The sequence below is a fragment of the Rattus norvegicus genome, chromosome X, assembly GCF_036323735.1.
Source record: "Rattus norvegicus strain BN/NHsdMcwi chromosome X, GRCr8, whole genome shotgun sequence".
Classification (NCBI taxonomy): Eukaryota; Metazoa; Chordata; class Mammalia; order Rodentia; family Muridae; genus Rattus; species Rattus norvegicus.
Window position 1 is genome coordinate 73,606,231 of NC_086039.1, and position 23,614 is coordinate 73,629,844.

Consider the following 23,614-nt stretch of genomic DNA (forward strand, 5'->3'; position numbering starts at 1 on the left):
CTGCTTGGCCCAATCACCTAAAGCTAGACTCCCTCTGTCTGAACAGCCAGCATTCTCTTACACACCAAAGATGCCTTCACGCTTTTTTCCCATTGCTGCACTTGGGAAACTCTCATTTTCTGTGATTTCCCTGTGAGGAAGTTCCATATTACTTGATTCTAGCTGATGCTGGTATAACTGAATAATTTGATTTTAAGACCATATTACTGAGTGGGCAGGAGTGGTCTGAACTACTAACAAAGCTTTTCAGATTCCACATATTATATACAGACATTATGCATGCCTAACTCAGTATCCAAGATGATTGTTTCCTGTTTTCTGTCAGTATAAGACAGTGATTATGCAACTTATGAATTCTAACTAGCATTACCAAAATGTTTGCAGTAAGAATAATTATTTTTTTTTATTTTTTGAAGGTGCCAAATCAATCATTCAAGAATTTCCAGAGATCACAATTTTAACTACTGAAGTTCATCCTGTCGCACCTACACATTTTGGACAGAAATACTTTGGAACAGACTAAGTTATTCAACGAAAATGAAATACCTTGCATAATAATATGGTTGTAAATGGATTTCATATCTGTTTATACTGATTTGTTTGAGGAATAATGGAGGAAATATGTTAGGAATGCCTTTTTAACATTGGAAGTAGGTGTAGCAACAAGAAATATTGGAAGTTTATTTATTTGATTTGGTTATTTCTTTACATGTGGTACCAAATTCAGTAGTGAAGCACAACCATAGTGCTTAGAAAAGATGGAAACGTTAATTGTATGTTCATAGAAGTCACTGAATCCTTAGTACATGGAAACTGTAGAACTTGTGAAACACCCCCTCCCCCTTTCTTGGTTTGGAAGTTGTTGCAGCTGCAAAGAAAACCCAAATGAGAGTTAGTTCTGTGACACACTGCAGTTTACATTTTCCTTACTGTGCTTTAGCTCTAGACTGTTTTCCTGTATGTGGGTCTTGTCACCCTCCGGACTCTATATACTTTATATATGCAGGTACCCTGGAGAGGAGAGAACGAGAATATATCCTGGAATTTTATGTTGCCATTTATGTCCTCGCTTAATTTGAAGGCTCAGGATGTCTCTTAACTTGTCAACTAAGCCGTTGTGTTCCTCATGGCTCATTTCCCCAAGTGGGGATTGAGGGAAGGTGTTTGCCAAGCTGGAACACAGGGAAAAAGACGAAGGGCCTTTTTAGTAACTGAATCTGTAACAGGAGTCTACAGAGACTAAACCGCGGATGCCTGATATTGACCCAAGAGGGCTCAATCAGCCCTCTACAAAGAAGTTAGTGGATGGAGATCTTTCTAAGGTGTGAGGGAAGTGGAGGCTTTGCATTTCATGGCCAATAAGTAAATCAGCACGGTTCTCGGCTGTTGTTTTTCAAGACAGGGTTTCTCTGTGTTCCTCTGGCTGTTCTGGAACTCACTCTGTAGACCAGGCTGGCCTCTAACTCATGGCGATCCAGCTGCCTCTGCTTCCCAGGTACTAGGATTAAAGGCAGGCAGCACCACCCAATATGCAATACGGTTCTTTTAATTTAGTTGTTTCTACTAGTTGCCTTTGATTTGGAACTTAGTTATTTTGCATGTTTTATGACTATAACTGTATTAAAGTAGAGAATACGTATGTTCTTTTAAAATATATGATTTGTATCTGTTCATATTTAAGCTTCTGAAAGGGAGACGAAACAAACTTTGAATCAGACTTTGCACTTTTGAAATGAACTTATAAAACCCAGATTCCGATTTTACACTGATACTGTGGTGGCTGGGTGATTACTTGATTAGTTTACATGGCTCATGGCCCAATAGACAGCTGTTGTGAGACTATGTTCGAAAGTATAAGAAAAAGTACAAGGGAGTCTCTTAGACTGAAGCTGAAGAGGAAGGAAAGCAACCTGGGGTACATGGAATGGATTTTACCTTATGGTTTTAGCCTGCTAAGCTCCACTGTACTTTTACTTTTGTTGTTGTTCTTGTTTCTTTGAGACAGAGCTTCTCTGTGTAGCCCTGGCTATCCTGGAACATGCTCTGAAGACCAGGCTAGCTTCCAACTCAGAGATCCACCAGTCTCTGCTTCCCAAGTACTGGGATTAAAAGTGTATGCTACCATGCCCACCTACTTTCTTTTTGAAGACTATTATGTACGAAAAGTAACATCCATCTAACAGTTCTTCCAGAGCAGAATGCTGCCTTTCAAGTTCTTCCTGAACTCTCCCCCACCCCCTCTTTTTTGAGATAGGGTCTTATTGTGTATCTCTGGCTAGCCTGGAACACACACAGACATTCTCTTGCCTCTTGAGTCCTGGGATTAAAAGTGTGCTAAAAGTTACATTTATATTTGTTATTAGGTGTTATGTGAGTACAAATTCAGATAGACCAGATCTGTTGATGTTGTTACTGCACTGAATCAGTTGGAAAGACAATGCTCACTAACCTGGGTGTGCTAGGAGGATTTCAACTTTGAGACCTGCATAAGTAACTGAGTCAGATCTTGTCTCAAAAAATTCTTGTTTTGCCCATTAACCTAAGAATTGCTGCGACTCAATTGAATTGGTGCTTTTCTTGGTTGCAGTATTTTCTTTGAATATGAGATAATTTCAAACTACTCTGTAGGGATAAAACCATATTTTAAGCAAATTCTTTTTTTTTTTATTTTGAATCATGTCTTTTGTACATAGGCCAGCTTTGAACTTGCTGTGTAGTCAGTTCTGACTTTGAACTCCTGTTCTCACTGCCTCCACTGACTTCTGGGATGAAAGGCTTACCACTTGAATGCCATTTAAAACAAATTCTTTTTCTACGATTAACCATTTAGATTCAAATGTCTGTTGCTTTTCAGCAAGAAACATGATTAAAAGTTAACTACATTTGAGTCCCACGAGGAAGCGTAGTATAAACAGTAGGAATAATTCAATAAGGTCATATTCTCCTCTGATGTTTGTGCCCTACACTCCTGCAGATATAACTCTGATCTCTGAATTTTGGAATGTTTTAGCAAACAAATTCGTACTTGCAGGGCTAATCACTTGCAGGACTCTATTTTCTAAAGTCAACAGAAGATTAACAGACTACTAAAAGTAAGATTGACTTTAGTGGCGTGAACTTCAGAGCAGTATAAATTGTGCAAGTTCTTTATTGAAAAATACAAGCTCGAGTTAAATGATCTGCAAATAGCACAAAGCTGTTATTCTCAAAGTACAGCGCGCATCATAATTATTTAGAGGGCTACAGATTGCTGGAGCCCACCTCTACAGTTTCTGAGTCAATGCCTTGATTTTCAACATTGCTTCTTTTTATAACATAGGCATTTAATGATATAAAGCTTCCGGTAAAGATTAAGCTGATTTTTGATATGTTTTCATTTTAATTCAGGTAAAAATATTTTCTTTTTTATTTCTTCAACCCAGGGTCATTTAGAAGCATCAACCAGTTGCAAATATATTCGTACCATTTTCCATATTTCTCTTCGATATTGCTTCCAAGTTTAATTCCATGGTGGTCAGAGAATATAATTGTTAGCATTTGAATTCTTTCAATTTGGGAGATTGTTTAGACATAGGATCTTGTCCATAAACTATTGTTAGTTGGTAAGTCTACTTCCTACCAACATGATTACTTGGAATGTATGCATATTCTGTGTTGTTTGCTATGAATTTCAGGTTAAGTTGGTTGATAAAGCTGTTCAAATATTCCACTTCCCTCATTCTTTCTACCTGTTCTATTGATTATTAGGAGAAGGATGTTGAAAGCTCAGACTAGAAGTGTTGTATTTCTTTCTTCTTTGAATTCTATGAAGGTTTCGCTTTGTGTATTTTGAAGTGCTCTTGTTCGCTGTGTAGACTCTTAGGATGGTTGTAGTCTCTTGATGCTGTGACCCTTTAACCACCCTGAAATGTTCCATTTTCTATCTGTTAATACTCTGTGCTGCAATTGCAGATTTCCTTTGACTAGATTTACTTTAACACGCTTCAGTTTTCATGTGAATTTATGATAGATCTGTTTAGAGATGCATCTTGCTTTGTAAAAATCCATTTTGACAGTGTCTGCCGTTTGTTGCAGTGTTTAGATAGTTTTCGTGTCGTGTAATTATTGACATGATTACTTTTAGATCTACCATCTGGCTATTTCCTTCTAACCTTACTTTTTCTTCATTTCTACCTTTTTGATTATTATATATAATTCTATTTTATGTCTTCATGACGTTTGTGTAAGCTTCTCCACTAAGTCCACCCTCCAGGACCTTGGCCCAAACCCATCCCCTTTCTCTATTATGTAGCTCTAGCTGTCCTGAAACTTACTGTGTGGACTAGGCTGTCCTTGAACTCATAGTGTCCGGACTAAAGGCATGTACCACCACACTTGGCCAGCGTAGTCTCCCTTAAAGGAAGACTGCTGTATTTTTCTGAAGATTTACATTTAATATAGCAGTTGTAGAGCAAACAATTTATAAAAATAATAGCATGAGTATATCCAACATTTGGAGGATTCTATGCAAAATATAGACTTGAAGCAGTTATTCCATTTATAAAGCCATTATATACATCTCAATATTTTTATATTAATCTGATTATTTTCCCTTTGTCTACCATTATTTGAACATTGTGGTAAGCTTATATGAAACTGCTTATCATATTAATTTGTAAATGTCACTTAGCTTCTCATATTAGTCATTTTCCATTGATATCACATCTTGAAGATGCTTAAATTAAGTTGTTCAGCACACATAATTATCAGTGCATTCTGTGAGCTGTTTAATATACTTGAACTTCACCAGCATTGTTCACCTCCCACCATAGCACACAGAGATAGCATAGTTACTTTATTCTACAGTCACTCAGATAACCATTATACATTATGCTTTCTCCCAAATAATTGGCTCTTGACCAAGTGCCAGATATTGTTAGGGAAAGGTGATGTCATTGTTGAGCAAGATTTGTTTATGTTCCCAATCAATATTTTAGTTTATTTGAGCTGCTGTAAAAAAATACCAGACTTGGTGGGTTTTTTGTTTTTTTCATGACAGAGTTTCTCTGTGTAACCATCCTGGCTGTCCAAGAACTGGTTTTGTAGACCAGGCTGCCCTCGAACTCAGAGAGATCTGCCCGCCTCTACCTCCTGGGTGCTGGATTAAAGGTATGGACCACCACTCCTGGCAGGGCTGGCTTCTTATGGCAAATCTAAGGGTGTAGTTTAGAATTATTTCTACTTCTGCTGTAAAATCAAGTACAACTTCCTATGTGCTGTTCTTGTGGTGAGGGCAGGCAGTGCATATTAATGTAAGTTGGTTTTGCCTTCAGAGAACTTGGAAGTTTATAGGAATTCTGCAAGTGTTGCTGTGCCATTGTCTATCATGAAGGGCTGTTGATTCATATCTGGGTCAGGCTCCAAGTGTTTTAAACTGATCTAAAGACCCTATTCGTTCATGCCTTTGCCCAACTGTGAGTACTAACACTGTCCAGCTTTAGTCAAGGAATCTGCCTGTCCCAGGTTGCTAAAGCCTTTCTAGGCTGCTTCCTGTCTTCTGGAAGAGTGATCCTTCTACTGATCCAATCTACTTACCATTTTTTTCTGAATGCCATTCATTAAACGCAAATTCCTTTTGCTCTAGCAGTCACACTACTGAGTATGTAAGCAGAGAGAATGAAATCACCAGGCTGAGGAGACATCTGCACTCATGCGTTCATTGAAGCAGTATTCTCAATAATTAAAAACTAGAAACAGCCAAAGTGTACATCACATGATAAATGTATAAAGAGTATGGTGCATTTATATGATAGATTACTATTCAGCCATACAAAGGAATGAAATCCTGTCATCTGTGACACAGTCAGATGGAACAAAAGATTTGTTAAGCGAGTGAAACAAGCCAGTCACACATTAACACTGCATGATTTCTGTTCGTGTGGAATCCAGTGAAAAATGATCTCATACAAGTTGTTATCAAAATCTTGGGAGAGATACTCGAATGGGGAAAGGTCAAACAAGGGTCACTAAGTTGTAGTTACTTAGAAGAAAGTTCTGTTGTACTATTACATAGTTACGTGTCTGTAGATCATCATTAATGTACGATACATGAAAATTAGAAGAAAATATTTGACGTTTTTATTATGAAGAAGTGATGAGGAAAGAAATGCACATGATTTAAATATTATACAGTGTATACATGTACTGAAATATATCTAATTAATATGTACAAATTTTCTTTTTATGGATCACTTAAAATAAATTTAAATAAATGAAAAATAATAGTTGAGTTTATTTTTGCTTTTGTTTCTTTCTATCTTTTCTTTCTTTTTTGAAAATTAATTTCTTTTTTGCAAATTTCTGTGTTTCTTTGTTTCTTTATTTGAGGAAAGGTCCTACTCTGAAGACCAGGCTGTCCTTGTAGTCACTATATAGCCTAGGCTGACAGAGCCACCACACCTGACTCTTTGTCTTTCGATGCCTAAACTGCTACTTATTTCCCACACAGCTCTCTTTTGTCCTGTGGACCAATGTTTAACTCACCAGGCATGTTGCTGCCATTGTAATTGCTTTGGCACAGTTAGCAAACGTGCTTTGTACCAAAGATATTGGGTCTTTCTACTAAGACTATGTGGATGTTAGTCATGCTTAGAAATAATGTGTTCTTTCTTTTCCTTTTGATACACCACCCAAGATCTTGTCATCATGGACTACCCGTTCCCAGCCTGGTGCTAACAGTATTGTAGGAATTAGCAATACTTAGAGTCTTGCTTCTGCCAAGCCATCCCTGATGCCAAGATCTGCATCTTTGACTTTGGACAGAGGAAGGCACAAGTGGTTGAAATCTCACTTTGTGTCCACATGGTGTAAGATAAATAGGAGCAACTCTCCTCCGAAGGCCTGAAAGGCCACCAGTACTTATGTCAACAAGTACAGAGTAAAGAGTTGTGGCAAGAGTGGCTTTCATAGCCAAATGAAGCTCTACCTTTTCCTTGTCATCTGCATCAACAAGATGTCCTGAGCCTGACAGGCTCCATATAGGTAGGCTTAGGCCCCAGGGAAGCTCCAGGACACATTGGCCAAGTCATCAGGTCCATCTGCATTAAACTGAAAAATAAGGGATATAAGATTCAGGCTGTGTGTAGTGTAAGCTCAAGTTCTCTGGATCTAGAAGTTCTACATCTCAAAGAAGTGAGCCTTCACTAAACTTAATGCAGATGGGTTTAAAGATATAGCTGAGAAGTGGCTCATTCCTGAGGCTGTGAGGTCAAATATATTCACAGTCCAGGTCCCCTGGACAGGTGGTAGGACCTGCACACCTAGGGACTTCCACAGTGCTCTCCTATACGACACAAATCATGTTCAGTAGTACGTCTCACATCCAGTCAAAACAAAAAGAAATCATTATTCTGTATAAGCTGTAAAGACCTCGCCTAACCTTTCTTGTCTCCAGATAGTCAGTCCCCATGTGAATTTGAGCTTAAGACCTTTTACTTAGTCCCATCATGAACACATTGTCTCTGTCTTTTTAAGGATTTATTGTATTTTTAATTATGCATATGTGTGGCCTTTTTGTGTGGGTATGTGCACATGAATGTGTGTGCTCATGGAGTTCAGAAGAAGGTTCAGAGTTCAGAAGATCTCTGGAGCTGGCAGGAGGCAGATGTGAGCTGTCCAGTGTTGGTTCTGGGTACTGAACTTGGGTCTCCTTCAAGAACAGACCATGCTCTTATTCACTGAGCCATCTCTTTAGTCCCCAACTTTGTTTCAATAACTTTGCATTTTCAGAAACAACGGTGATTTGCATTTATACACACAATACTTTATCATCACAGGCAGTGACTATATTCATAATAGTTAACCATCTGTCTAAGTGGTGATCAGAGTTGATAGTTGCCCAGTCTTCAGTCTATCCATTGTATATTGCATAGTTTGATGACCAGACGGAATAATTCCTGGAAGTTTATTCCCAAATGATAACCATTGTACTAGATGAACCCAGGGGAAAAAGTGTTGGAGGTGCCCAAGTATAAAGTTTAAAGCTTAGGGCCTCATGACATGGTAGGTTAGTAACCTACCGAGTTAGAGCCCTATCCTTGTAACCTGTATTTTAAGAATAAAAACACGCCGGTTTATTTCTAGGGCTCCATCACAGCTGTTATAGTTTGAATTTGAAATGTCTTTTGTAAGGTCAATTTAAAAATTAATTTATTTTTAAAGTTTTCATGCAAGTAAGTGCTATGTGTTGAGGATATATACCCACCCATGTCCCTCATCCCTTCGCCCACCATCCACCCATTACACATCTCCACTTTCCTATCATAAACATGCGTTTACATGCTTGTGTTTTGAAACTTGTTCACTAGGTGATGGTGCTCCTTTGAGGGGCAACTGAAACTTTAGAAAGGGGAGTCTACCTAGTAGTAATAAGTTGCTAGGGGCAGGCCTTTCAAGATTATATATAGGTTGGCTCCTAGTCGCAGGTGCTTTCTGTTTTTCTGATCTGCTGTGGTGTGAGAGACCTCTATATCATACTCCCACAGCCATGAATTCTACCATATCTTCTTTATCACAGTGGACTACTGGGGACTGAATCCAGAGCCTTGCTACAGAGTGGGCTAGTGATGAAGCACCAAGCTGGTGTTTCAGCCCTCGGTTGATTATAACCTCTATATCCTTGCCTTAGGAAGGAACATCAATTCATTGCTGAGGCAGTAGTAGCAGCCAGAGTCTAGCAAGAGGTTTCCTTTCAGTCAATACTCACCTGTGTAAAGTTGCATAAACTCAGTGGGCTAGCATTTTTGATTAATTCAAACTTTACAAGATAGACTGAAATTACAACTTATCTCGTTAAGCCCTTATAAATTCAGGCATAAATTTTTAATGATGTAGGCACAGTAGTTCCTCCTGCATTCCAGAGGGATGAATTGTAAGGCTACTGTGAACTTTGGAAAACTAGGATAATACCAAACCACAAATTCAATTCCTCCTTTCTGTTTTAGCCAAGCACTTGTCATGCAGCTCCCATAGTTTTTGTAGCTTCAGATGTGACAGCAAAACTAACACGAGTTTCTTTTTTCCCTCTTTGCAATTTCCTGGGTGGAGATTCATTCTTAGAACAGCTTTGAAATACTTCCTTGTTGTTTTGTTAAGTCCAGAACTCTCACCTTTTCACTTAAAGCACTTTATCACTTTCTTTGGCATATCCAAACTGAAAGTATCACTACTGTAGTACCTGAGGACTGTGAGTAAGTAAAAATGAGGGTTAATCATAACTGAACACTATGAAACAGAAATAGTTGATGTGATCATGGGAGCAACACTAAGTGACTAAATGGGTGGATAGTATATGAAGTATGGAAGCACTGAACACAGCAAGGATTCACATCTGGAAAGGGCAGAGCAAAACAGCGTGCGTTTTTCACTCTATTCATAACTGTACATTTCAATTCTTCTTTTCTTTGTATCTATGTGCGTGGCGGTAAGGATCGAACACAGTGTCCTGTGTGTTCTAGGCAAGCTATTTACCACTGGCTCATAGTCCAGAACAAAGAAAACAGTTGGTCTATGGACTCTCAATTTTGCTTCATTACGCTATGTCTGTCATTATGCTCCTTTTGATTCCCGAGGCTTTGAAGGACATCCTGGTATCAGAAAGTGAATTCTTTGCTATTCTTTTTCTTCATTGTTTGTCTATTTGGAGTCCCTTGTAGTAGGTTATGAATCTTAGGAGTAAAATGAGGCATTGGGATTTTGATAGAGATTACAATGAAACCATAGGTCACTTTGGGTAATAGTGACCTCTTACTATGAAGTTTTCTAATTTATGAACATGGAATGTCTTTCCATTTACGTCTCCTTTACCTTCTTTATAGTAATGTTTCATGATTTCCAGGCTATAGACTTTTTATCTCTTTGGTTAAATTTATTTCTAAACATTGCAATCATTTTATGGTACTATAAATGTATTTTTTTCTTAATTTCCTTTTGAGTTTGTTAATTGCTAGAGTGTAAAAACGCCAGTATTGTGTGTTGATCTTATATTCTGCAACTTTGCTGAATACATTTACTAATTTTACTTCTTGGTGTCTGTTCATTAGGATCCTTCCGTATATAAGGTCATGTCATCAACACACAGGGACCATTTTCTCTTCCTTTCTGGTTTGAATGATTCTTCTTTCTCCAAGTGGCTGGAACTTCATGCCCATGTTGAATGAAAGTGGTGAAAGCAAGATTATTTATTGGAATAGTCTTAGGGAAAATAATTTTGAATGACCACCATTGGGTATAATTATAAAATTTACCTCTTTATCTCAATTAACACTTATTTTTATTTTTTAAACATATTAATTTTTGCTGGGTTGTAGTGACACACACCTTTAATCCCAGCACTTGGGAAGCAAAGGCAGGTGAATATCTGAGTTTGAGGTCAGCTTGGTCTACAGAGTTCCAGAACAGCCAGGGCTCCACAGATAAACCCTGTCTCGAAAAAACCAAACAAATAAAAATATTTTTTTACATGAATGAGTCTTACCTGCATGTGTGTATGTGTACCATGTGCATTCCCAGTGTGCAGGGAGGCCAGAAGAAGGTATCAGATCTTCTAGAAGTGGAGTTAGAGATGGTTATGGGCTGCCTTTTGGCTACTGGGAACTAAACCCAATTCCTCTACAAGAGTCCCGAGTGCTCTGAACCACTGAGCCGTATCTCCAGCCCCTCAACATTTAAAAAATATGTTTCACCCATGGTTTATTTATCTTTCAAACTCCTTTCATCTTTAAGTCTCTATATAATTTATATAACTGTATTTATAAAGTGTATACATTTTTATATACTCTTATGAATCATAATGCAAAATATCTCAGTTTTCTGATGGTCTTAAAACACCTGTGAAAGAGTCTTTAGACCTTTAAAGGGTCGCAACCCACAGCTTGAGAACCACTGCCTTAAAGGACCACTATCTAATATTACAGTTTAGTTACTTCAATTATTTTTATTACTCTTTTAGTTACTTTCATACGTTTGTGTTCCTTAAGTAATAAAATTCACGATCAGTTGTAAATGTCATAAATTGAAAGTAAATTTCATGTATCTAAGCTACCAAACACCGTAGCTTAACAACACAGTGAACTGCAGAGTGTAGGTTATTCGCTTTCATGATCATGTGGTTAACGGCAGCTGTGGCTCATTGCCACTGCCCAACATAGCGAGGGGATATTACATTGCATATTGCTATCCCAGGAAAAGATAAAAATTGAAGATTCGGTTTCCACTGAATGCATATCACTTTTTCATCATTGTTAATTCAAAAATTCTAAGTCAAGTCATCAGAAGTTGGGAATCATCCACATATTTCCACTTGCCAGAATCTACTTTATACCCTACTTGATAAGGAAAAAAAAAACCCAAAGTGTTTTTCCTGCTCACACACTCCCCACAACACTTTTGATATCAGATATGTGGGATTTCTCCTCACACAGCAAGCAACCAATTTTCCAGAGTGTGAGTGCCAGGTGAGTGTCTGATTTGATTCAATTCTGACCTGTTGTACCTGAAAATAGCGTTTGATCCCACAGGTCAAGTGTTTCGTTCTCCATCACTGACCACCATTACCACTTTGCGATGCCAGTTTCAGTCTCCAGACTGTTTTACCCATTTCTGACCAACCAGCTTGAAATTGAGAGCTCCTACGTTCACCTCCTTAGGCTTGATTAAGTTGCCACATAGCTCATTCCTGGGATAAATGCTTATTTACTGTTTTATTATAAAGTCAAGGATGCAGAGAACGGCCGGATGGGAGAGATGCATGGAGCGTGTGTTTATGAACTGTACAACTTCTGTGACTTTCTTTTCTAGGCCTTCTTGCTTCAGGGGACTCACTAGTTCAGCAGTCTTGAAGTGCCCGGATCCTGCCTGTCTGAGAGTTTATAGAGGCTTCAGTACATAGAAACGGCTCATTATATCATCACCTCAACCTTTAGCCATTCTCTCCCAAGAGAGGTCATTGAGGGAGAGAGGGATTGAAATTTTCACTATTCTAATAATGAGGTTGATTTCCCAAGCAATCGGCTCCCATCATAAGGGAATCCCAGGATCCCTCAGCCATCACTCATCTTATTAACATACAAAGGTCACAACTTAAGAGACTTTAAGGGCTTTAGGAGCATTGTGCCAGGAGCCAGGATGAGAGGGCACATTTGTATTTTTTCTTATTAAATCACAGTACCACAAATCTATACCAACTCAATTCCAACAGCATATAGGAATGCTGTGTCTTTGTTGGGAGCTCTATCTTCCCTTTTCCATTTTTGCATTGGTGTTGTGTCCCTCTCTATTAAACACTAACATATTGTTTGCAACATTTTTTTTGAGACATGGTCTCTCTATCTAGGCCTATTAGTCCTGGAATTCACAATGTAGACCAGGCTGACCTTGAACTCACAAAGACCCTCTTGTCTGCTTCCCAATACTGGAATTAAAGGTGTGTGTGTGTGTGTGTGTGTGTGTGTGTGTGTGTGTGCGCGCGCGCGTGTGCGCGCACGCTACCACACTTACCCTACAACTATTCTTAATATAACTTTATGTTTCCATTATTACTGTGATTTTTACTGGTGCTGAAGGTTTCAGTATGCTAACCAAGTATTTTGTACAGTCAGCTGAGTTTTATAAATTTCCGATTAAGGAAAGAACACGTATGAATTTGCAGAATTTGTCAGATTTTCCATTGCTGTGACAAAGTGAGGAAATAAACAGAAGAAAGATTGATTTCAGCTCAGGGTTTCATGGTCATTTGGCCTCATTGTTTTGGGGCCTGGTGCGAAGCAGAACATCATGGCAGGAAGTGGAGTGGCACAAAGCTGTTTACTTACCGGAAAGGGGGAAAGACTATGAAAAGGAGGAACAGAAGGAGAGGAAGAGGAGGAAGACAGTGAGGAGAGGAGAGGAAACAGAAAGGGAGAAGGATCAGAAGGAGAGAAGAAGTGATGGGGAGAGAGGGAAAGAGGAAGAGGAAGGGGAAGGGGAAGAGGGGAGAGAGAGAGAGAGAGAGAGAGAGAGAGAGAGAGAGAGAGAGAGAGAGAGAGAAAGAGAGAGAGAGATCCTTTAAAGGTATGCCTTCAAAAGCCTAATTTTCTCCATTAGGCACTAACTAAAGGGTCTACCACTTATCCACAGTGTCATCAGCTTGGAACCAAGCCTACAACACATGAGCCTTCAAGGGTTGTTCAAGATCCTACCATATGAATTAATGCTGGTCCCTCCTACCTTGCCATATCGTGTCCCCCTCTGGTACCACCTCCCTTCATTGTGATTCCATCCTCACCAGAGCTGAAATGATGGCAAAATTGTGCCCTTGACCCTCTAATACCATGAGTGAAATAAACTTCTTTTTATTAAATATCCAACTTCAAGTATGAATTAGACGAATGTGTCTTCTAAAAGTTTTATGGCTTTATATTTATGATCTTTGATACATTTTGAGTTAGTTTTATATAATGTATAATGTACATGTCTGACTTCATTCTTGTGTATGTAGAAATTCTGTAGACTATTTTCTCTCACTGATAGATTTCCCAACCTTGTCTAAAGTCAACAGGCTTATTTGGGGACCTAGCTTTTTGTTGAATTGTCCATGTGGTCTATGAACCTGTAGTATACTGTTTGAGTCCTGTAGTTTGCTAATAAGCTCTACTGTTGAAAACTGGAAATCTTTCACAGATTGGAAACCATAATATACAAGTAGAAGACCAACAAGACAAAAATATGCCCAAACAAAACAATATGAGACAAAAGTCTACAAAGTGAGTTCATTTTGTGTTAGCTATCTGTGGCTGGCCATGGGGCCTACCCTTAAGTGTAGCTAATACAGTCAGACTCCATTGGAAAAACTATGTTTTCTTTTTCAAATGGGTGTCAACTGTAGAGAGGTTGTTGGTTAGGGCTGGGAGCACACGTCCACTTCACCTGCCCCACAATGAGACCCTGTCTGGCTCTGTGAATGCTGCTGTAATATTGAGATTATTTTTAAAGAGACTATAGGTATGACTCAGTGGTAGATTGTATTTTTATTTTTAGCCATATTCAAGGTCCTGGTATTGAAAGACCCCTGGAACGGGGAGACCCTCACTCAAGTCTCAGGATGATGCGACCCCCCAAGAACTCACATGAGACCGTCCTTGCTGTAATAAACATGAGGTTTATTGATAGGAACCAGTGCACTGGGGTTGAGACTCATATCCCACGCAGGGGCAGTGGAGTTCGACCCCGAAAGGCTGAGAGAAAGGGTATTTAAAGGGAGAAACCACAACCCGAGGGGGCAGGGATGGTGTCATTGGAAAGTGTCGAGAATACTAATGAAAAATCACAAGGAGGAGCTTCCTGTTTCTCAAGATTGTTAAACTTTATGGTCCATCAGTTCCTGGGAGGAGCTTCCTGTTTCTCAAGATTATCCTCTAAGATTTTAATCTAACTTTATGGTCAGCTAGTACAGGTAGAGGGCAGGGTCTGGAATTTGAGGTATTTGGGGCCTTTTTAAACTTCTGACTTCTTAGCTGCATTTTTTATTCTTTCATTCCCTACTTCTTCTAGTGGCTAGCTCTAATCATAGAACTAAATTTTAGTATCTTTATAATATTGACTTTTTTTGTCCTCCTAAAGCATGATACTGTTGGCATAACATCAAAATCTGAACTGTACTCACTCTTTCTCTAATGAAAGCAACTAGTTTCTTTAACACACATGGACCTATAATCAGAAGCAGAAGCAAAACTAAGGGTCCCATAAGGGAAGATATCAGAGTAGTCATCCAGGGAGATCTACTAAACCAGCTCTTGAACCATCCCTGATGCGCTTCTCTGTCTCTCTGTCTTTTGTCTAACCTTTCTCTAAGTTTATTCATGGAGTCTTTAATTACTCCTGAATGGTCTACATAGAAGCAACATTCTTCTTTCAGTGTAGCACACAGACTCCTTCTTTAAGGAATATCAGATCTAATCTCCTATTCTGAAGGACTACCTCTGAGAGGGAGGTTAGGTATTCTTGGAGGTCAGCTAAAAAGTCTTTTTCACTCTTTTTATATCTGAGTCAATGGCAGTTCTGAATTCTCTATAAGCCTTGCATTGCAGGGCAACAGCAGATGTCCTTGTGCTGCCCTTGCAGCACCTAGATAACCTTAAGTAATTCTCAACTCTTAAGATAGCCCTAAGTAATTATCAACTCCTTTATTTCTGTCTTACTAAGTCTTTAGCATCAGGATTCCAATCCGGACACTATCTAAACCTACACACCAAGGTCATGACTATCTTAGAACTTCTAAACTTATGATCCCTGAGGCACAGTCCCAAGAAGTGTTAGGAGTAATAACATATGCAAGGTTACATCATTTGCAATAGAAATCAAACCTATCCCCACACCTATCCAGAGGGAACCCAGGGCAAACATGAAATTCTTGTTTCTAAAGCACACTCCTTAAGTGAGCATTATAGCAACCTCCCAGTCACGTCTCTGATGTATCCACTTATCTGATGTGCAAGTCTAGGGAGCTTTTTGAAGATCTGAGTGTCCCTCTAGGTCCCAGCTCTCAGTCCCAACAGCTAGTACTCAGCTGGTGAGGGCTGAGACTTGATGGCTGTCAAGGTGGTCAGCAGCACCAGGTACGGTCCTTTCCAGCGAGTCTCGAGTGTCTGGGCTCCGTGTCGTTGTATGTATCTGCAGTCTCCGACCTGGAACTGATGAGATGTCTTGGGGGGTCCCTGGGGCATAGGCTGCTGCCAGCTGTGAGCAGATTTCTTTCTGTATCACCTGTAGGTCTTTTAGCCTGGCATACAAATCATTATTACTATGACATGTTGGTTCAGTAACATCATCTAATACAGTCAGAGGAGCTGAGGCCCCATATAAGATCTCAAAGGGGGTAATGCTGAATCTGGAAGGGGTATTTCTTGCTCTGAAGAGAGCAAGAGGGAAGGAGTACCACCCAGTCTGTGCCGGTCTCCATGGTCAATTTGGTCAGGGTCTCTTTTAGAGTTTTATTTATTTACTCTACCAGTCCTGAACTTTGAGGTCTGTAAATACAACGTAATTTCCAATCAACCTCTAAATACTTGACCACATCCTGGCTTACCTTGGCAACGAAAGTAGGGCCATTGTCTGACCAGATTACCTTGGGCACTCCAGACCTGAGGAAGATTTCTTCCAGTATCTTCTTGATGACTACCGAGGCCGTCTCTTGCTTGGTGAGGAAAGCTTCTATCTATTCCTGGAAAGGTAGCTACAAGCACTAGGAGATACTTGTGATCATATTTTCCTGGTTTTATCTCAGTGAAGTTCACTTCGACTTTTCACTAAACTCTCTAGTTCTCTTTGCCCTGTTTGCTTGCTAAGCATTCACTTACTGACATACCTTATATTTTTTACTGCCTCTCTGGCTAGAATCTTAAAGTCTATTACATACACCTTAACTACTTGGACAAGCTTCTTATCTAAGTGAGTCCATTTCTGTATTTGGCAAAGTGAGTCTTTTGTTTGTTCTCTGAGGAATATAGCTTTCCTTCAAGTGTGCCATTGTCTTTTTATCGTTTAAGCAATTTGGGCCTTTTCTCCTGTTGTACATTCTAAGTGAGGCCATCCCTTAGTCCAATCCCAGTTCCCAGTGGCTGTCTCTTGCAGGCCTGTAACCAGGATAGGCTCCTGCATAGCCATTTCCTGAGCCACTTTATCTGCCCCATGCCACTTAATCTCTTCCTTCCTGATGTCCTGGGCAATGAATAATACTCACAGTTGCTGGCTTCATCAGGGCATCCAAGAGATGGCAAAGACATCTGCGGCACTGATGTGCTGGGGGGGTTGGGATTCAGCCATTCCAGATGACATTGTGTTGTCCACCATGGCAGCACCCACTTATCTCTGACCTTCATGAAGAGAACTGTTCCCGTCTGTAGACAAGGTAACCTTGACTTTCAGCAGGGGTCAATCAGCCAGTCGCAGAGGTCTTTCCTCCACCCATGTGGGCTTCTGCCAGTACTTGACACTCGTGCTATGGTGGCTCCAAGTCAGGATTGGGCAGCAAGGTGACCAGATTGCCCCCAAACGGTGGAGAATCTAGTCCATGGCAGCTGACCATTGGTCCCATCTTTTGGGACGTTCTATTCAAAGGCAAAACATCAGCCACTCTATCACAGTTTAAGTCCTGGATTGGGTGGTAATTGTTAGTGCCCAGCTGGCAGGAGTGATGTGTTCCAGGCAGAACAGCACTAAGCCATACATCTCCCAGCATCAGGTACTGGTGCACTGAGACAGGTCTTAAGCTCCACATACACAGTCTGCAGATATGCATACACATGGCCTCACCCAGCCATTTAAGCCCACACAAGCCATTTTGGAGAGCAAATTTCTCATGAGCAAGGGATAGGGGCAGTCAGGGATGACCATGAACTAGTGGGTTACCTGTCCCACGCCAAGGTCCACTGTTCTTCGGGTAGTCCATAAGTATTGTTTGTTGCCAGTAGCCCCCTGTACCCAAGGTCTTTGGATACTGGCCCACTGGGGCATAGGAGCACAGAGTGTTGGGTCCCTGTATCCACAAAATAACTGGGCGGGCTTCCCTTCTATCTCTGTGCATAGCCAGCACTCTAGGACTGAGAGGCTCTCCAGTGGCCCCTCTTGTTCTTTCTGGGGCAGTCTCTGACCCAGTGTCCTTTTTCTTTGCATTACGTACACTGATCTTTAGCCAGGAATTCTCTTCTGTTGCCAGGTACTGTCTTCCTAGGTTCCCTAACTACGGTGGCCAGTATATGTTCCTCTCTTGTCTTTTATCTCTCTTTAGCTCTCTAGCTTCCTCTTCTTTTTGTCTCTTTTCTTCCCTAACTTTCTGCTTTTTTGTCCTCTTTCTTTCTTTCTTTCTCTCTTTCTTTCTCTCTCTCTCTTTCTTCCTTCCTTCCTTTCTTTCTTTCTTTCTTTCTTTCTTTTCTTTCTTTCTTTCTTTCTTTCTTTCTTTCTTTCTTTCTTTCTTTCTTTCTTTCTTTTTTCAGTGTCTCTGTCTGCATCTTCTTCTACAGCTATTAGGTGCTGTCCACTTTTGTGCACAGACCCTGAACCACACATCAACCTTATTTTCTCTGCAACTTACAATAACTCTTTCAGCGACTTAGCTTAACCCTTCAAGTTTCTGCAACTTTTTCTTCATATCTTTTCCTTACTTTAGCCAAATTGGTGGGGCATTTTTTCAGCCCCTCAGAGACCCACCATTGGAGTCTGACGGTAGACCTGGCACTCCCTACCTTCAGGCATATTGAAGTCGACAGGCAGAAGTGAGGGCCTTCCATCCGTGTCTGGAACATTTTTTCTGGCCTCTAGTAGGATTCTGTATTTCCTGTAACAGCTACTAACAAGCATCTCAAGTGGGATGGCGAGAAAACAAGAGTCCAGAAAATAGAGGTCCGCCAAACAGGACAAATAGCATTCAGTCACACAGAAAGACAATCAAAAGATTAACAGACAAAAAATAGAAGTGCGCACAACCATTTGCCTACGAATTTCATAAACTCGTTGTTTTTGATAGCTGAGTAATATTCCATTGTGTAGATGTACCACATTTTCTGTATCCATTCCTCTGTTGAAGGGCATCTGGCTTCTTTCCAGCTTCTGGCTATTATAAATAAGGCTGCGATGAACATAGTGGAGCACGTGTCTCTTTTATATGTTGAGGCATCTTTTGGGTATATGCCCAAGAGAGGTATAGCTGGATCCTCAGGCAAATGGTTGGAACTGGAAAATATCATCCTGAGTGAGCTAACCCAATCACAGAAAGACATACATGGTATGCACTCATTGATAAGTGGCTATTAGCCCAAATGCTTGAATTACCCTAGATCCCTAGAACAAACGAAACTCAAGACGGATGATCAAAATGTGAATGCTTCACTCCTTCTTTAAATGAGGAAAAAGAATACCCTTGGCAGGGAAGGGAGAGGCAAAGATTAAAACAGAGACTGAAGGAACACCCATTCAGAGCCTGCCCCACATGTGGCCCATACATATACAGCCACCCAATTAGACAAGATGGATGAAGCAAAGAAGTGCAGGCAGACAGGAGCCGGATGTAGATCGCTCCTGAGAGACACAGCCAGAATACAGCAAATACAGAGGCGAATGCCAGCAGCAAACCACTGAACTGAGAATAGGTCCCCTGTTGAAGGAATCAGAGAAAGAACTGGAAGAGCTTGAAGGGGCTCGAGACCCCAAAAGTACAACAATGCCAAGCAACCAGAGCTTCCAGGGACTAAGCCACTACCTAAAGACTATACATGGACTGACCCTGGACTCTGACCCCATAGGTAGCAATGAATATCCTAGTAAGAGCACCAGTGGAAGGGGAAGCCCTGGGTCCTGCTAAGACTGAACCCCCAGTGAACTAGTCTATGGGGGGAGGGCGGCAATGGGGGGAGGGTTGGGAGGGGAACACCCATAAGGAAGGGGAGGGGGGAGGGGGATGTTTGCCTGGAAACCGGGAAAGGGAATAACACTCGAAATGTATATAAGAAATACTCAAGTTAATAAAAAAAAAAAAAAGAAGTGCGCACAAAAACAAAAAACAAGCGGCAGCTGCGAGATCACCACAAAACTGAACTAATTTAGAAGGGAGCTTAAAACAACAGATGAAGGAGAGCGGATTCCATATCACTCTTCCTTCTCAACCACAGACAGATGAATGACAGCAGATCAAAAATAATGGTTAAGTCAAAGGTGACTTCTGGAGGCCAGCCAATATCAAACACTGGCCACTCCAAGGAGCAAAAAGTCTGCCGCAGTACAAATTGTGTGCTCTAGCAGTCCAGTGGTCTAAAGTCAAACTCAGGAGTCCCATCATCAAAGTCACAAGTAACACAAAACAAAGACCTAAAACACACAGACAAAGACTACTCTAGAAATACAGACAGCTGGGAGGACGGGTCTCTTCTCCAGTCCAGGAGAATCACCGAATCCTCACCAGCACCCAGACGGGAATCTCCCAGGCGTCCCTGGGGTTCCCCCAGACCTCCTGGGACGTCTCCCAGGGCAGCACAATCGGTGAGCCCTTGGCACGTCTACCGCTCACACTCGAGTCTCCCCTGAGACACGAGCCTCCCCCCTCAGCCCGAGACGGGAGCGACTGCAAAACCAGAACTCCAGAACTCGCGAGCAAATACAGACCCAGAGTAGCAAATACAGACCCAGAGTAGCAAATATAGACCCAGAGTAGCAAATACAGACCCAGAGTAGCAAATACAGACCCAGAGTTTAGCCGGTACAAAACATGCTATCTCACCTCCAAGTGGGTCTTCGGAGACGAGGGTAGTTGCTGATCCCGGACGAGCCCCCAAATGAAAGACCCCCGGGAGCGGGGAGACCCTCACTCAAGTCTCGGGATGATGCGACCCCCCAAGAACTCACGTGAGACCGTCCTTGCTGTAATAAACATGAGGTTTATTGATAGGAACCAGTGCACTGGGGTTGAGACTCATATCCCACGCAGGGGCAGTGGAGTTCGACCCTGAAAGGCTGAGAGAAAGGGTATTTAAAGGGAGAAACCACAACCTGAGGGGGCAGGGATGGTGTCATTGGAAAGTGTCGAGAATACTAATGAAAAATCACAAGGAGGAGCTTCCTGTTTCTCAAGATTGTTAAACTTTATGGTCCATCAGTTCCTGGGAGGAGTTTCCTGTTTCTCAAGATTATTCTCTAAGATTTTAATCTAACTTTATGGTCAGCTAGTACAGGTAGAGGGCAAGGTCTGGAATTTGAGGTATTTGGGGCCTTTTTAAACTTCTGACTTCTTAGCTGCATTTTTTATTCTTTCAGTATAGATTGTCAGACATTCAAACAAAAATGATTATATTGGCCACTTGGTCCCTTTATAGTCCCAGATGAATCTGAGCATCAGTTTACCAGTAATTGTAGAAAAGCGTGTTGGAATATTTATAGAATCAATTTCATCTGTGGAGTGCTCTGGGGGCTAACACCATCCTAGCAGTGCTAAGTCTCTCTATCTACCAGTACTGGGTATTTGTGTTGATTTCCTTGCATACTACTTTTCTGTGTGTGAGTCACCTCCTTAGATAAATTAATTTCAAGATATTTATTCTTTTAGGTGATATTGTAAACAGAATTATTTAGTTATTTGCCTTTCAGATTGCTAATTTCTGATTTATAGAAACAAAAATAGTTCCCCCTTGTAATTTTGCTGAAATCATATATTAATCTTTAGCTTTCTTTTGTATTCTTTGGGGTTTTCTATACAGAGACTCTTATCTGTGAATAAAAATTGTTTCACTTCTTCTCTATCATATTTTCTATTATGGTTAAAATAATATCTAATTTTCCTCATGATTTCTTGTTTGGCCCATTTCTGTTTAATAATATAATGTATAATTCCCAAATAATTAATAAATTTTGGGCTTTTTCTTATTGATTTGTGGTGTGTCTTCAATAGATTTCCTGGGTTACCATGACAGAATACCATGGAGTGGTTGGGCTTTTTTTTTTCATCTTTATTAACTTGTGTATTTCTTATTTATTTCGATTGTTATTCCCTTTCCCGGTTTCCAGACCAACATCCCCCTAATCCCTCCCCCTCCCCTTCTCTATGGGTGTTCCCTCCTCATCCTCCCCCATTACCGACCTCCCCACAGCAATCACGTTCACTGAGAGTTCAGTCTTGGCAGGACCAAGGGCTTCCCCTTCCACTGGTGCTCTTACTAGGCTATTCATTGCTACCTATGAGGTTGGAGCCCAGGGTCAGTCCATGTATAGTCTTTGGGTAGTGGCTTAGTCCCTGGAAGCTCTGGTTGGTTGGCATTGTGGTTCATATGGGGTCTCGAGCCCCTTCAAGCTCTTCCAGTTCTTTTTCTGATTCCTTCAACAGGGGTCCTGATCTCAGTTCAGTGGTTTGCTGCTGGCATTCGCCTATGTATTTGCTGTATTCTGGCTGTGTCTCTCAGGAGAGATCTACATCTGGTTCCTGTCAGACTGCACTTCTTTGCTTCATCCATCTTATCTAGTTTGGTGGCTGTATATGTATGGGCCACATGTGGGGCAGGCTCTGAATGGGTGTTCCTTCTGCCTCTGTTCTAAACTTTGCCTCCCTATTCCCTGCCAAGGGTATTCTTGTTCCCCTTCTAAAGAAGGAGTGAAGCATTCATATTTTGGTCATCCTTCTTGAGTTTCTTGTGTTCTGGAGTGGTTGGTTTTTTGTTGAGGTTTGTCTTCTACTTCCAAACCTCATACCCCACACTAGCAACCCTGCTACTGGGGATTGGAGCCAGAGCCTTGCACATGCAAGCAAGTACTCAGCCAGTGAGCTTCCTCCCTAGTCTCCTTTTAAGTTTTTATTTTGAAATTTGTTTTCCATAAATTCCTCAAGATGCCCTTTAAGATACTCAAAGGAGCCCAGCCTGACTTGAACTTGGACCCATTGTTTGTCTCTCAAGTAGTTGGGATTATAGGCCTGCAACAACAGACATATCAATCTTCCATTGTACACAAACACAATTGTTCTATTGGATTAGGACTCCACTCTCCTGACCCTATTTGACCTTAATTACTTTCTTTTTCTTTTACAATTCTAGAGACTAAACACACTGCCTTCTTCATGGTAGGTAAGTGCTGAGTCATGCTTTAGTCCCCTTACTCACTATTTAAAGGGATTATCTCTAAATATAGTGTCATTGAATGTTTAGCTCTTCAGCATATGAATTGGAGAGAACATGTTTCAGTTCATAACATTAGTTTTTCTGTCTTGAGGTAGCCCTTTTGTTTGGACGGTTGCTTGGTTGGTTTTGTTCTTTGGTTTTTCAGGAAAGAGCTTCTTTGTGTAGTCCTGGCTGTCCTGGAAGTAGCATTGTAGACTAGGCTGGCCTCAAATTCACAAAGATTCACCTGTCTTGGCCTCCCAAATGCTGGGATTAAAGGCCTTTTATTTAGTGACTTTCACGAACTATTTTTTGTATGTTCCTTGTTGCCTATGATGAGTGACGTCATTGAGTTTTTTTTTTTTTTTAGTCCATTTTGACAAAGATTTTCTTGAATGTAAGGAACTTAACCCAAAATGGAAAACAAAAGAAGCCTACAAGCAAAACTCAAACTAACTCTAACAGCTCTTCTAGTCTTTGCACATTAGGTACGGGTCAGGATAGCTCTTTAATATCTATCAGACTTACACTAAGCCTACATATAAGTTTAGTTCCTTTTGCATCTTTTCTGTTGTGTTCATCTTGTCATGGACATACACAGATTTCTGATGAGGGCTTTTGGATATTTTAATTTTCCAAACCATTTCCTCCAGTTTCTGCCCAGGGTTCCGGAAGTTTGCTGTCTAAACTATGTTTTGCCCTATTCCTCTTCCTTGTGGTATTCAATAACAATCTCTAGCACATTTCCTACCTGAGGTCTAGTTTGTCTGAAACTTGGACCACCTTCTAGAAATCCTACAGAAAAAGTTAAAGCAGATGTATATGGTCTAATTGTGAGTAAGCATTGTTCTGCTTGTAGCTTCAAGCTTTGAGTTAAATTTAGGGACTTTGCACCCATTGTTTGCACAGTATTTCTGCTTTGCTTCTTTCCTCCCCTGGTGTAAGTTAATGTGCTCAATGATCCCTGCACT

At 40.7% G+C, this 23,614-nt stretch overlaps 1 protein-coding gene across 1 annotated transcript in view; it reads left to right on the forward strand.

Annotated features, from left to right (window-relative positions):
- Uprt (uracil phosphoribosyltransferase homolog) overlaps positions 1-6,258 on the forward strand; it is a 30,222-nt gene extending 23,964 nt beyond the window's left edge. The window contains exon 8 of the mRNA XM_228538.11: positions 417-6,258. Coding sequence (XP_228538.3) covers positions 417-523 — 107 coding nt within the window. The 3' untranslated portion in view covers positions 524-6,258. The remainder of the gene's footprint in view (positions 1-416) is intronic.
- Positions 6,259-23,614: the final 17,356 nt, after the last annotated feature.